This window comes from Diorhabda carinulata, chromosome 8, assembly GCF_026250575.1.
Source record: "Diorhabda carinulata isolate Delta chromosome 8, icDioCari1.1, whole genome shotgun sequence".
Lineage (NCBI taxonomy): Eukaryota > Metazoa > Arthropoda > Insecta > Coleoptera > Chrysomelidae > Diorhabda > Diorhabda carinulata.
Window position 1 is genome coordinate 6,452,770 of NC_079467.1, and position 16,151 is coordinate 6,468,920.

Here is a 16,151-nt window from a genome sequence, read left to right on the forward strand (position 1 = left end):
ATTAAATCTAGGAAATCAAATTTTTTGCTAGACTTCAGCTTGGAAAAACCATTTTTTAACTAAATTAATCAAAGGAATGTTTGGAATTTATCAGTATCGGGAAATAATTGATTATCTGAGAACATATAAAATTATAATTGATAAAATTATACAGGGAACTGAAACGTATTCAACATAACTTACTTGTAGTATTTTTTAATAAAAAATGAGTATCAAATTAAAAGAATTGATATGTTAATGAAACTGACATGGAAAACATTCAATCAAAATGGCTCCAAGACTCCAGCAGTAGAAACTGAAGTTTAAAAAAAAAGGAAAAGTATATCGAAACCGTTAATGGTGTAACATTTATTTTTTTGAATAAGCGAAAACAAAAAAATTCTTCCAGATTACACATAAAAAAATTGTTGAATTACAAAATCTACGAAATATAATAACTTATTTATATACAAATTATGGTATGATATTTATTTTTATATTTTTTAAGAGATTACTTTTTCTATTTTATTTACAATATGTATAAAATATTATCATAAAAATGATAAAGGTTTATAACTTAACTGTGTGTATGATGGTTTCATATAAGTACCCAGAACTGAAACAGATAAAATCATTTAAAGTTTCCTAAATTAAACTACTTCATTCAATAACAGAACAACGAATCATTTAAAGGAAAAATACATCATAAATCCTACTAAAAATCAAATCATACAAGGCGTTGAATGAATTTTGTTTACCTTTACAAAATATTTAAAATCATTGCATTGGCGCTACACTGGTCATACTACTACTTATATATGCTGAACTACCCAATGTCGATGACAAATCTTGAAAACTGAACTGTGGAAAATAAGGTTCTTCTTGAATTGAACCTAAAGGTCTACTTGTATCAGGTGGCGTTAGTTCAACACTCTCGCCGGTGAATTCAGAATCAAAATATCTCGTATCCGTATCACTAGTTACTTGAGGCTTAAAAGGAGGAGGAATCTACAAAAAAATTAGCATATAAATATAAATAACAAAAAAACTAAATATTGGGGTTTTGATTTAAAGGACAGACAAATTTAAAATAAAAAGCTTCTAATAGTATACTAGTAAATTTAGACTAAACAGCAAAATGAAAAGGTAATCAGAAATGAATATACAGGTCTTTTCAATGTCTCCGATGGATTACTCTTTAATAGCGATAACTACTGGCCTCAAACTAGTGTTTGTATCGTTAATTGTTTCATGTGCATATAATAAATCATTCTATTGTTAACTTATGCCATGATGAAACTATTACTCTCCAATAGTTTTGTAATAATATTCCAAATAGATAAATCTTTTGTTACATTTGAGAGTTCTCTAAAGATATTGAGCATGTATCCTTCAATCTATAAATAGGATTGAAATATTTTAGCAGGACAATGTCTCAACTTTCGCTTCAATTGAGGTCTTTCTCGTTTAAATAGCTTTTATTTTGTAATCTCTTTATTAATTTGATTTGTGGCTGTTTAGGTAATAATTAAGATGAGCCATTATACACATTTGGAAAATCTTGGAATAATACACGAAACAGATTTTTGATGAAAAATGGAAAGATATGGTTGCACATTGACAAAATCATGAAATGTGTATATTTCTAAGAAGTATATCCACTTATATTTACTACAGGGGCCAGTGATAGTGGATGGCAATTAGGGTTGTTGTAAAAAGGATCATCATCATCATTATGGACAATGTTTGATTTACAAGTTTAAAACTATAATCTGGACAGTAGTTTATAACAGACATTGCAATGTCTGTAGGATTTTATTAATAAATTTAAAACTTTTTTGTTTTGCAACTGATTATTAGATTTTCGAACATTTGCCACTTTGTTAAAATTTGATATTTTTTTAAATCCCTATGTACTTCTCTTGCTTTTAGTTCAATGTATGTTTTAGATCAATAGCTGCAATGAAAAGTAGTTGGTAGTGAAAATTCCTCTTATGCTTATAGCTCTTTTTTAACGTCATTTTGTTTTTGAACGCTCTGTAAAAAATAATTTGATAACCTCAAAACATGTATAATAAAGTCATCTAATTAGATTTTGCATCTGATATAAAGTTTTTTTGTAATAAAAATTCCAAAAATGATCTTCAAAAACAGGGCTCTACAGTGATAATACCCTTAAAGCTTATTGTGCTTTAACTTGATTATCAATCAGCAAAATACTAACCAAAAATAACTCTTGACTCACACACTCCCATTACACAATAGTAAAGTGGGAATTTATTAAATTTATCACGACATTCTATAGAGACTTACATTGGTAGATTTTAAAGTTTACAAATTTGACATTGATATTGTTGTTAAGTTAGAATTTCTGGAACCGTTGGCGATATTCATACTGAATACACTACCTCTACACCAACACTAACTGAGTATACTTTCAGTCTCTGAAGACGATAACTTGGTTATCGAAACGCGCGTCAAACAGTGTAATTGTGAGTGTTCTGTTGTAATGGTGAAAACAGTGTATTCAGTATTGATATTGCTATATTCTTTAATTATTTTTCCCATACTGTATATTGTTAGAACAATAACGAGACCTCAAAACCACAAAACATACTAAGGAAAACTGTTGATTTTTCTTTAAGAAATTTGCCACTAATGTAACAATCGTAATTCAAACTGACTAAGAGCAAGTAATCGGAAGCTTCATCAAAGTGGTTGAAAGTAAATGTGATATACTTTTAATACAGTTCAATGTGAAGTGTGCTAAACCTATCAGCATATCCATTGTCAAAAAGCAATTTTTACAGAAAGATCGTGAGAATGCATGAATAACAAAAAACGACTTAATTGATGTGGAAACAAGAGAAAATGTTATTACTCCAAATAAGAAAGTCACTTGGAACAAGTTTAAGTGGAGTTAGTTTTATGAAAATTATAACAATGTAATCTAATAGAATTATGTTATGTAAATGTGTAATGTTATAAAATTAACTTGGAAATCACATATAATACTGTCTTTATATCTTATGGAGATTTGTAGAACAAACTATAACATGAATGACATATTATAATTTGTCCAACATAATACTACCTGGAGGAATATTTGCATGACTACACAACAGGCAGACATGGCTCATGAACACAGAGTTCACCTGCAGACGCCCAGAACGTCAATTTATCAGGACTCCTTTCTTCGGAGAAGTGCATGCCTCTGAAATCAACTACCAAAGCACGTCTTTACTGAACACTACAACCTACAGAAGAAGTTCAATATCCACAGGCACCTCCACACCTCAGGCACCACTCGAACTACTTGAGTGTAATAGGGTTTACCCTCTTGTATATGCTTTTTATATAAAAAAGACTATTCTGGGAAAATTGGTGGCCATGTGGCGAATCTGCCATTAAAAATATTTTTGAGTGGTAGTTTAGAATAACTAAAAAAGCTTTGTTCTTAGAGTTAGAAAGATTAGTGATTAATATTCAGGTACAGCTAATATTAACAATTATCAAAAGGAACTAAGCTTTGTGATTATTAGCAAAATAAGATTCAACTTTATTGCAATAGCATACCTTTTTCAGTTCTAAATCCCTCCAATTGATACAACTGAAGAAAGGATGTGCCATAATCTGCTTGGCGTCCTCAGGTCCGCCACCCAGTCGCTTCGTTGGATCTTTCACAAGTAGTCCAGAAAGCAGTTCTTTAGCTTCGGTACTTAGATTTCTAGGAAATTTAACGTCTTCCATGAGTATGAGTGTAAATAAGACATCATGATCTCGGTTGTAGAACGGCAATCGGCCACACATCTAAATAACACATCAAAGTTTCAACTACTGAGCACAATCGATTATTTATATTTTGCAATCAATGAAATGTAATCATCATAATATAAATGAATATAACATACCACGTGTGTTGAAACAAAACTGTTTTTAATGTTACACTCATTTAATTATTGATTAGACCAATAAACTCTATGATGGAAAGTCAAATATGTGCCAGTGATTATAAGATTGTTAACAATGTGAAGATAGAACATTTTTGCTGTCTCACTCACTCACTCACGTCGGTTTTGGTAGCTCAGGTCGTTTTTTCTAAGTTTAAGTTCATTACTCAGATGGAATTTCAAGCAAAGTAATAATACATGAGAATGGAAATAATTGTCTACTCTATAATCAATGAGCACTGTAGCACAGCTAACATTCCCACTTGTAGAAAATTTTAAAAAAGTCAAATCCATCATTAATATACACAAAATATTTAACTAAGTTGGAATTTTTGAAGCCGTTGGTGATATTCATTAAAAGGGCCTATTCATTATTACCCACGCTTTTGTGATAGTTATAGAAATAATACTCATTTTCAATTTTTTTAATTTCAATTTTACTCAAGATAGCATTCGAGTGATAAATAAAGATCAGATGTTTTGTACATGTTTAGAAAATGTTAAAATGTCATTGCGAAGGTGTAAATATAATGCTGATGCATTTTGTTTTATATATGGTCATTTTATTGAAGTTAGAGATATAATATATGAACTAAAAACATCTCACGTTTTTATGAAGCCTACAAAGCATATTTTGACTATCCTGTTAAGAATCAAGACTCTAGATATTGCTTATTATTATTGTAAAAGATGTTTGGAAAGTGAGTAATTTATCAATAAATTGGATTATATAGAGATTAATTTTTATTTCTTTACTTCAGGTTGGTATCGAGTTGAGAAAAGGTCTATGAAATTTGTAATACTAAAAATTTGGAGAGAATAGAAAGATCACATCCATGAGTGCTACTTTTGCATTTTAAATATGAATAAAAGACGTAAAGGAAAAAATGCAAAACCTATCGAATATCCCGATCTTGAATCTTCTGCTCTAATTGCCCATGACCTGACACAACTAGTATCTGAGCCACCTAAAAAAATTATCTCATCTCTTAGATCTAATAGAAGTAATTCTGATAAGGAATTTTTACCTACACCAGAACCACTAAAACTCCATCTTATAACTACAGTAGATTTTAAAGACTTGATAAGAGATATGAATTTGTTGAAAAATAAAGCAGAGCTTTTAGGCTCTCGTTAAAAACAGTGGAATTTACTTGCAGATGTTAAGATCACAGATCAGTGAACTAGACACGAAATGTTCTCAACGTTTTTATAAAAGAATATAGACTTTGTTTAGATTTTCAATAAAGGTACTAATGAACCAAGTCAGAGCAGTTGAGCTTTGACTTTGATAGAGCTTTGTGAAACCAAGGAGTCCTTTTTTGAAAGAAAAAACCTTTTTTAAGAAAATAACCAAATGAACTATTAATCAACCGCTATGAAGCTGGATAATTTTCTTATCCTCTAGGTATCATTATTAGTAAAATTAATTTTTAGAAATGAGGGACTTGTTCTGATATCATACAGTTAGCATATAATTTCAGTTAAATGTATACTGGAAATAATATGGGATGTCACTTCACACGCTACTATATGTGTATAAAAATAAATGTGGTTCAACAATAACATAGCCAGCAAAAAATTTGGACAATTAAGAGAAAATATGGAACAAAAATAAACAAATGGAAAATAAAAGACTCTGTCCCTTTTGGCTTAAAGAAAAACTAATAAAATCTACTCTGCGGATAGTGAATTAACAAATATGATGAGAAGCTCTACGAAGTGCTTTAACATTTTCTTTATATTCTAACATTTTTTATCTCTAATATGCTGAAGAAAAGAGGTTCCTTTAATGCAAAAGTTGTACACTTGGTTTCTCGCCATTGCTTCATTCTCTTTCTTAAGCATAACATGCATGCATCATGTCAATCAGGTTGTCAAGTTTTGAGAAACCTTTTGAATTATAAATTTTTCTATTCCTATAATATGCAGTTACACCTGTACTTATTAAATTTAACAAATGGCCAATAACAGGAACAAATGAACATGTACCCGTTGATAAATAAATGAACGAGAAAAATAAGGGTGGAGGAGAACAAGAAGATAATGGATAAACCAAATAAAGGAAGTGGGAACAAGATAATGGAAAACAGGGACTAGAAACTTCAGCTGACACATGAAAAAATGGAAGAGATAAATAATAAAAAATAAATATAATCTAAAACTATTATGTCTTTTTAGATCAAAAATACCTCATAAGCCACTTTCAAAGTACTTATTATTAATTAAAGTTAATACATTTACACCATATCCCCAAATCAGATCTAACTATGGAAATTTAAGTTCACTCCTGTTCTAAAGCCTCCTATAGACCCCTGGGGGTACACCCGGACCACTTTGGGAATCACTGCTCTAGATCCTTACAAAATTTTATATTTGACTAATGAAAATAATTGTTAAATAAATATTTTTTGGGAAAATTATTATTCGAAATAATAGTAAACTTTTTATGTATTATTATTAAAATTACATACCATTTCATACATCACAACACCTATTCCCCACCAATCAACAGCTCTACCATAATCATTGTCTTCCAGTACTTCTGGTGCTAAATACTCTGGAGTACCACAAAATGTTTTTGTAGTACGACCATAAGTAATATCTTCTTTGCACAATCCAAAATCTGTTATTTTTATATGTCCATCCTTATCCAGTAATAGATTTTCTAATTTTAGGTCTCTAAAAGATCATTTTGATTAAAATCTGCTCAACAAAACTTGGATACTTCTTAAATAATTGATCAATGTTAAAAATTAGTCAATTCAATCACCTAGTTTTTGTGTGTACTATGTATGGAATTTTTATTTGCTTATCTAACTAATTTTTGTGTTTAAGTTCAAGGCAAGATGTTCTTTTTTATATTTTCAAGGAAATTAGTTATTAGCTCTGTAATCTTATCTGTATCTTAACCAATGAAGGTTGACCATATTCTTCATATTAAACCTACTTTGTTACTTAATAACCAAAATTTTAATTCTTAATATCTAACCAACAACTGTCTCATCGTGTTGGTTGGTCAACATACACAAGTTAAATAACTCAATTCAGTACTTTGGAAAAAACTATTTATTAAGCAAGAAAATAATTAATTAAACTTGATTTCAATAATCCGACTACTGTACTCGAGAAATGTCAAACTATTAAGAACCCTCTATCGGTTTACAAGCCGCCTTAAATACCAAATCCTATGGTACACAAAAGCTATAATTAATTACAAAATGGATATTTACGGAGGTTTAGAGTCACTTCAATCCAAAATAAAAGTAAGTAATTCGATACGTTAATGGAACTTCAAGTGTCTAGTCCCAAATAAAGGACACTTGGAATCACTTAATTATATGATCAACAGATACTAATAGTTCCCATCAGAAGTGGTGAGATAATTTACACACAAGAAGTTGTATCTTTGTCTGGGTTACATTCATGCAATGTTGCCTAATTTTAAATAGGAAAATATGTAAGAACAAGTTCGACTTGATTTATTCAAACTCGATTTGAAATTTATATTTTTGTTTAAAATTATGCCTAGAGATGAACTCACTGTGGATGAAGTTAACAACTTCTGAAAGGAGTTGTGGATGGTTCCAAGTTAATCATTACACACCTCCATACATATAAAGCAACTGGGAACGTGGAAGAGAGATTGAGAAATGCATGAAAAGAGGTTTAGAACCTCCCCCTAAAATATTTTCTGTGTGCCCACCAGTAGAGAACCTTAACACACATTTATATATATATGCTTGATTACCATGGGCTAATGAAGATATGAAATGATACTTTAATCCATATAGTTCACAGATAAGTTGAAATATGAATGGTTCGTGTATGCGCTCTTCCTTGAATACTCAGAATATGAAGATTAAGGAAGTAGGACGGAAGTACAGTTGCTGTTTGAAATACATTTGTTTTAATGGACATACAGAATTTGTTAGTGCTTGACAGAAACATGAATGTGCAGATTAACATGTATACAAATGATTAACAATGTTATATATATTTGTTTTATGGTGGTATTGAGCTTCCTTGGTATCCCCCATTTGTCACTGCCCTTTCTATCAGACACTCAAAGAGCTTACGCATTTTCATCCAGAATTTGTAAACAAATCAATCAAAGCTATTTCAAAAACCTTATTAAGAATATCCAGAAGCATTTGTTTGGTGAAAGCATATTTGTTATTGAAATATATGCGTAGTATGATCCATGAGTTGGCCTCATAAAGTAAATAGAGTGGGTTTGCAAAAATCTATATGCACACGTCAATGTCAAGTTACACAAAGTTTCAACTTGTTGGTTCCATCCAATCTATTATAGTATAGTTCAAACTTTCATTCAGACAAGTTGTTTTGAAAAATGTCTCAAATTGAGGTTGGAGCCGTTATCAAAACACAAATCAAAATCAGAAAGGGAACCATTTACAGTGACTCTAGAAACGAGTCATTGGATGATACTGTTTACACTACGATTACACCAACACCCATAATTACACTGTCTGACGTGCGTTTTGATAACAAAGTTATTGTCTTGAGAGACTGACGACGGTGTAATTGTGAGTGTTGGTGTAGTGGTAGTGTAAGCACTGAGTTCTGTATGAATATCACCAACGGTTCCAGAAATTTCTACTTAGTTAATGATTAGATGATGACCTACTTGTGGGAGGTCTTGTGAAGGTAACTACTTCAGAAAACATTAAATTAGTTGTAGAAATTGTTCTGACTGGTGCCTAAAAACACAAGAAATTGCAGCACAGACCAGCATTTCTAAAACAAGTGTTCTAAGGATTCTACATGAGCATTTAAATATGACAAAATTAGTGCAAGGTGGGTGCCTCAAATTCTCAGCTCAATGCAAAAGAATCTTAGAGAAGAATGTTACGAGAGATTTCTAGAGCTTTACCGCAAAGACCAAGAAAGTGTAATCCAATCAATTGGTGACAAAACTATGGTCTTTTACTATGATCCAGCATCCACAAAAATATTCCATTTTCTGTATCTTCAATTCCCTTTATCTCCTTTTTCTTTTGTCCACCATCTAGTCCTCTCATATTGTTTTCCTACAATCCTTGTATTTTCTGCTATCTCATATATCTCTCCAGTTTTTCCATCTGTATTCTAAATTCCAGTTTCGGGTTTCTTCTTTTAACTCTCTAAATGTTCTATTTGTTACTCTCTGATATTCCTCTTGTATGTCTTCCTACTATTTCAGTCAAGTATTATTATCTACTTGTATTATATTTCTTCTATTTGATCTTGTATTCCTATATCCATTTTTGCTGAGGCTAGCCTTTGTTGTATTGCTATTTACACTTTGTATATAGTAACTATTTTGAATATTAATTGATTTATGATTTCTTTTGTATCTTCAATGTAGGTTATTATACTTTTATAAAAGAGTCTATAAAAAATAAATATTGTTTAAGAAATGTATTACCTGTATATAATTCCCTGTGAATGGAGATATGCTAATGCAGATATAATTTCGGCACCATAAAATCGTGTCCTATCTTCAGAAAAAACTCGCTCTCTTGACAAATGAAAAAAGAGCTCTCCACCATTTACGTATTCCATAACAAAACATAATCTGTCATTTGTTTGAAATGAATATTTTAAGGACTAAAAATAAGGCAAAAATATTGATAATATTAAAAGATATAGCTTCAATTTTAGTTTTTCTAATAGGTGATACATTATTATGTGAAGTTATCCACTGGTTTTTAATACAAATATTTTTTATAAAATGAACTGAACTTTTGCAAAAAAATGTTAATAGAGGAGAAAAATTGAAGATTAAGTGGTTAAAAATTTTTTGTACATATGTGTTTTTGTACATATTTCATTATTCTGAACGGTAGACCCTCATAATAAAAAAAATTATTCAACTATTACAAAGTTTACATTATTAGAAAACAAATGAATAAAATGTGTGAGGTAAGTATTTTTTGTAATGCCAAAAAATACATGAAGTATTCGTTTGAGCGCTGACGCGCATCGTTCGTTTTGATATCAAAGTCTCAAAAATTTTTAAAATTTTCTTCAGTTATTGCGAAGAATGAAGAACATATTAACAGACAATTATGGGGCTTCGATTTCAAAACGGAATATAAGTATCATAGCTCAAATATCAACTTTAGGGATTTTGTTTGACATTATAAAAACTTCTTACATCACATTTTTTTGTTAACGGGTTCTTTATTGAGTGTACTTTGCAATAGTTGAAGGATATTTGAAAAAATTTTGGGGTTTTGATTTCAAAATGTAAACTTTATGGATTTTTTTTCATTCTTAAAATTTCTTACATCACATTTTTTGTTAATAGGTTCCTTATTGAGTGTCATTTGCAATAGTTGAAGGAAATGTGGAAAAATTTTGAGGCTTCGATTTCAAAATGAGCGATGTGCGACATTGCTCAAATGTAAACTTTTTTGGTCAACTCTTTTCTAATTAAGTGAACTTTGTAATGGTTAGATAATAACTTTTTATTTTTTGAGTATTGGGTCAGAATTGTCAAATATGTACAATCCCTTATCCATTTAATTAATCTTTTTTCTTCCTCTATCTACGTTTTTTGCACAATTTCAGTTTATTTTGTAAAAAAATATTAGTGGTAGAAACTTCACACAGGTCACATTGTGAATTTTGATTTCAGTTAAAATTTGGAAAAATTTTTACACACACACTTACAGTTAAAAATGGATGATGAGTAGTCCTAAGAACACGATTTTCTGTTTGTGTATGAGCGACTTCGTCTTTTTGAATAATTACTTCTTTTTTCAGAATTTTTATAGCATATAATCTCCCAGTTGCTTTCTCTCTACATAAAATAACTTTTCCGAAAGTACCTTTACCAAGCACTTTAATGAATTCAAAACTTTCCAGTGTAACTTTTCGTTTTCCCGTTGATTTAGAAATAGATGTACCTTGTAATGAGAATTTCTCACAAAGATCTTCCATGGCACCAGACTCGTTGTTTGCAGGATTCATTTCTACATCTTCACAGTCTGAAATTCTTTCAGACACCATTTTTATAGAAGCTACCCATTCTTCCCTAATAATATGATCACAAGTATGAGAAAAGTCAATATCATTATCAAGAAGATAATAGTTATTTACATTAAAATGCTGGAAAATGGTTAATTGAAGAACAAGTCAAAATGTTACAGATGTGGCAAATGAAAGAGCTGAATTTATAATTTCTAGATGAGTACTTTAATAACATGTTTCATACTGTTTCTTTCTTTCTAGCATCTGTGGTGATTAAAGATAACTTCAAAAATTCTTTACTAACCTTTCTTGTTCTGTTTCAACACAGAACATCCGTTCAATGACAGTGGTCCATTGCAATCCTCTAATGATGAAAGTGAATGGTTTAGGTCTATCGGTAGACATAATTTGACAACCTTTAACTGTAAAATTATTTAAGGGCTCAACATGAAAGTAGTCATCAGGTTTGCTTTTAAAACCTACCAGAGCTCCATCATTGAGGAGAACAAAATACCTACATAAATATATATAAATATGAGTAACTCAATTTCAATTTCATTTTTAACAAGAATTCAATGTTTATTTATGAATAAATTCAGATGTACATATTATTTCATTTTACCCTACCTTGGTCTCCAATTTTTCCAATGTTCTCCTCTTTTTTGTAGCCATCCTTCCTTAACAATGAGGTCTTTATTTATTGTAATTGGCCCAGCCGGGCCACCAACTGATGAGGCATCATTCATGTTCTTAAAAAAATAATTTTTGATATAATAATCACTATAAACTATCACTATATAACTATTTTAAAGTTTTAAGTTTTCATTCAAACAATGTAATGACTAATATGAACCATTATTTTTTTACTCTTGTTTACACTTTTCAGAATTGCATTTTTAAAAACATATTTTTATAAAGTATTGGTGTTTATGTTACTAAATACAAATTATTTTTTCATAATTCTCAGAATCACAAACATAATGAATTCCATGTTTTGCTATACATTATATTTTGTTTTGATGAATTTAGAATTTAATGGAATTTGACACAGGAAGTGATGTAATAATATACACAACAAATATAAATACGTATATTCAAATGAACTATTTTGATCATACATATCCTGTAATCAAAATTCTACTTCTAAAGAAACATGTTTTATAGATATAAAAAACAACTTATTCAACGAACACAATCTATTCTTGACCAGAACTGACATTAATATCTTAAGGGAAAGGATTAATAAAAAAACATTATTTTTGAGTTAACGTGTTAGGTAAGTTATACCATTTCAATCGAATGAAACACCTACCTTGAAAATATATAAATATTATTAAACAATTATTCAATACAATTCATACTTTCAGAATCAACACAAGTATATTACAACTAAAAAATTCACAATTCACATAAATCAAAATACGCATGAATGTATGGGAATTTTGGCTTTAACGTGTGACAGTTGAAAATTGACATAAACGGTTATTTGACACGTGATAGTATTTTCACCTTTTTTCACGAATAATGAAATATAAAGTGGTTTTACTGAGTGTGCATTCTACTTAAGCGTTCACGGCGATGAAATATTCTTTTGGACGTTCCACATAGCGACTACCATAGTTGTGGTCGCGGCGAGAACTTCACTAATGACGTTTGATTAACGTTCACGACGACCTTTGACAAGAAGTAGGTCGAAGTGAGAGTTGAAAGAATTAATGGAATTTTCAAAAGTCAAGCAATGTAGAATGCAACTATGAGAATCTTTCTCATTATTTGATGCGGTATGGGATATTATAAGTACTTTTGAAAGATTCTTGTGACGCACCACTAAATATTTTACTATAGCCATAGAAGATATTTTGATTTTACTTTAATATAAATCAGTTGAGCACTCCACTAAAAAATTCAATATCTTACAAATCATAACATAACCTTTTAAAGCTTTCGCTTCATTTTTCTGTTTTGCCACTCGTTAATATTTATCTCAACGCTCAAAATGTCTCGTGATTGTTGAGACTGCTTAGTGGAATGCACCCTGAGCAGTATATAAATTGATGGTTATTAAACGTACTATGAAAAACTTTATACTTTAAGGTAATTTAATAAAATCAGCTATATAGACAGTTGAATGGACCTCAGTTGAGTTAATCCCCTGATTTAATCATTTCAAAATTTTGTTAATGCTAATTGTTAGAATCTAAGCCCTGATGCCATGAAAATGGACGTTTAATGAGAGAGCCAGCTTCACACAATAAACTAAAATCGTTTTAATATAAAAACCAATTACACTCTGATAATTTTTTTCCTCTCTCTCTAAGGATTATAAAAAAATTAAACGTATAAGTCCATTTTTACCAAGGACTCTTCCAAAAATAATAAGACTGTCTACTTTCACTAACCCCAATCCAGTTTTATGACGTCATAAGCGTGTCGCCATCGTAAGAAAGTTTTTATTTAATATTGACAACAACAATGGCCACTTTGTAAAGTGATGTTTATATTAAAGCAACTATATTATTTATTATTAAGTTGTTTGTTCACATTTTATTATAAATTGAAATAGCGTTGTGTAATTTGTGACGTCAGAAGGCAGTCTGGCAGATTTGGTTGAGTAGACCATCCTTTGCTTTGTGGAAGAGTCCTTGTATTTTTACAGCAAATTCACACAATAAATTGAAATCGTTTCTATCTATATGAAAACTAATCGCTCTCTAGCGATAAGTATTAACGAAATTCAAAAATAATTAAATCAGGGGCCAACTTCACGGAGGTGCTAGTTAACATTAGAGTATTGAATATTTTATTCCTAAAAAATGCCTAGAAATGACATTCAAATATTTTAAACATTTATAGCCATATATATTGTAGTTTCATAAATAGGTTAAGAAATCATTATTGACGAATTATTATGTATTCGTTTGAATCAGTAGTTTAATATAATAATAATATAGATTCATATTTAACGCATTTTGAAGTCAATATTATCAAAGTTATATATCCATTAAATTTCAAAATTAAGTAATTTTCAATATATTAGAAAATGGCCACATCTAAAACAACTAATACGTACAATAGACAGAATTGGGAAGATGCTGTAAGTAGGATTGAATTACATAAAATAAGAAAAAAAATTTGTATTTGTTCTAGGATTTTCCAATTTTGTGCCAAACTTGTTTGGGAGATAACCCATATATTAGAATGGTAAGTCGTTCGATTCGAACCATGAACAATTTTCTATTAAATCTTTATTTTAGACAAAAGAAAAATACGGTAAGGAATGCAAAATATGTTCACGTCCCTTTACAGTATTTCGTTGGTGTCCAGGAGCTAGAATGCGCTTTAAGAAGACAGAAGTATGTCAGACTTGTAGCAAATTGAAAAATGTTTGTCAAACTTGCTTGCTAGACTTAGAGTATGGTTTACCTATTCAAGTGAGAGATGCTGCTTTAAAAATGAAAGATGATTTACCTAAAAGTGATGTTAATAAAGAATATTACATTCAAAATATGGAACGTGAGGTATTTAGAAACTTTATAGATATCAAATATGTTTTCAAATCAGTCCAGCTGCTTCTAAATTCCATATATTTCAGTTGGCAAGGTCTGATCCAGATACTATTAGTAATAAACTTAGTGAACCAAATGATCTTTTGATGCGTTTGGCTCGCACTGCACCTTATTACAAGAGAAATAGACCTCATGTATGTTCATTTTGGGTGAAAGGTGAATGTCGTAGAGGGGAGGAGTGTCCTTACAGACATGAAAAACCAACAGATCCTGATGATCCTCTAGCAGATCAGGTTTGTTTTTAGTGATATACAAGAAATATCATCTTTTTTTCTCATTTTTATTGGTTTTTAGAATATTAAAGATCGTTACTATGGTGTGAATGATCCAGTTGCTGATAAACTACTAAAAAGAGCTGCAGCTATGCCTGCTCTTCCTGCTCCGGATGATAAGACAATTACAACATTGTACCTTGGTAATCTTGGAAACTTGACCGAGCAAGATATCAGGTAATTTCTTCCACACATGTATATTCTATATTAACCTTGGAATCTTTCTTTCAAAATATTTTGTGTTCACCAGAATTTTTGTTTTAGGGATCACTTTTATCAATATGGTGAAATCCGCTCCATCAGTCTTGTGCCAAAACAACAATGTGCATTTGTACAATACACTACAAGGTCAGCAGCAGAAACTGCAGCTGAAAAAACTTTCAATAAACTCATACTAGGAGGAAGACGACTAACAATCAAATGGGGTCGTTCACAAGGAAGAACAGGACCTTCATCAATTGGACCACAAGCGGAAACCTATGAACCGGTACCAGGACTTCCAGGTGCTTTACCAGAGCTTAGCAACAACTTCTTTAATTTAGAACCAGGTCATATTCCATTGCCTAGTATGCCGCCTCCACCATCTTTAATGGTACCACCTCTTTTTGCTCCCCCTCCGATTCCACCATTTTTCTTTAATCCACCTCAGTTGCCCCCTTTCACTGCTCCTCCAGCTAGTACTAGTAGTGTTAATAGTGGAAGCGAATCTGTGGGACTGCCAAAATCTGTGCATTATCCAAGTCAAGATCCAACGAGGTTAGGGGCTACACAGCAGATACAGGAGTAGTACTATTGTTTTTTTTGAAATAATTTTCTATACTGTGTATTTTGAATTATTATATGTATTAGTAATTATGTATTTGTTTCACTTATTTTTAAGTATCCATGAATAACCTCGGTAGCCTTTCTTCTCATTTGATTAAAATAAAAAAGGAGATATTTATATTAAAAATATGAATCTATAGAGTTTATTGGACAGCGAATCCTGGGAAGTACTGGTTGGAGTGGAAATATTAATCTAGTGATGGATGACTATAAACTATGTTATAGGGGAAACGAGGGATTTTTGATCAAAATGCTATTTGTAAATAGTTGACCATTTGCTAATTTTGCATTTCAAAAAAAAACATTTTGTAACATGGCCACACAGCATTTTGATGTGTACAGGGCCGTTGCACACAGCCTTGTATGCATGAATTATTAGCAGAAATAATTTTAAAGCATTAAACTATTGAAAAATGAATTAAAAGCACATGTCTAGTATTGAAATAATAATATTTTGTTTTAATGCAAAATGTAGCACTTTTAAAAACAAAGTAAATAACAATATGAATATTTTGAATTGGAAAAATCATAGTAACTTATAGTAACTAATGTGGCGGAAATAGGGTTGTCAGGTGCCT

The 16,151-nt window shown here is 30.6% G+C and overlaps 2 protein-coding genes across 2 annotated transcripts; one reads left to right on the forward strand and one right to left on the reverse strand.

Annotated features, from left to right (window-relative positions):
* Positions 1-333: 333 nt before the first annotated feature.
* On the reverse strand, positions 334-12,406 carry LOC130897232 (RAC serine/threonine-protein kinase). The gene is made up of 9 exons (XM_057805987.1): positions 12,223-12,406; positions 11,538-11,659; positions 11,215-11,424; positions 10,611-10,974; positions 9,361-9,542; positions 6,404-6,611; positions 3,556-3,789; positions 738-987; positions 334-595 (listed from the first exon to the last, which is right to left on the reverse strand). The coding sequence occupies exons 2-8, from the start codon at positions 11,654-11,656 to the stop codon at positions 757-759; spliced, it is 1,548 nt and encodes a 515-aa protein (XP_057661970.1). The 5' UTR covers positions 11,657-11,659; positions 12,223-12,406; the 3' UTR covers positions 334-595; positions 738-756.
* A 1,003-nt stretch (positions 12,407-13,409) lies between these two features.
* On the forward strand, positions 13,410-15,603 carry LOC130896979 (pre-mRNA-splicing factor RBM22). The gene is made up of 6 exons (XM_057805426.1): positions 13,410-14,004; positions 14,058-14,111; positions 14,165-14,428; positions 14,503-14,709; positions 14,771-14,925; positions 15,013-15,603. The coding sequence occupies exons 1-6, from the start codon at positions 13,951-13,953 to the stop codon at positions 15,533-15,535; spliced, it is 1,257 nt and encodes a 418-aa protein (XP_057661409.1). The 5' UTR covers positions 13,410-13,950; the 3' UTR covers positions 15,536-15,603.
* The last annotated feature ends 548 nt before the right edge of the window (positions 15,604-16,151 follow it).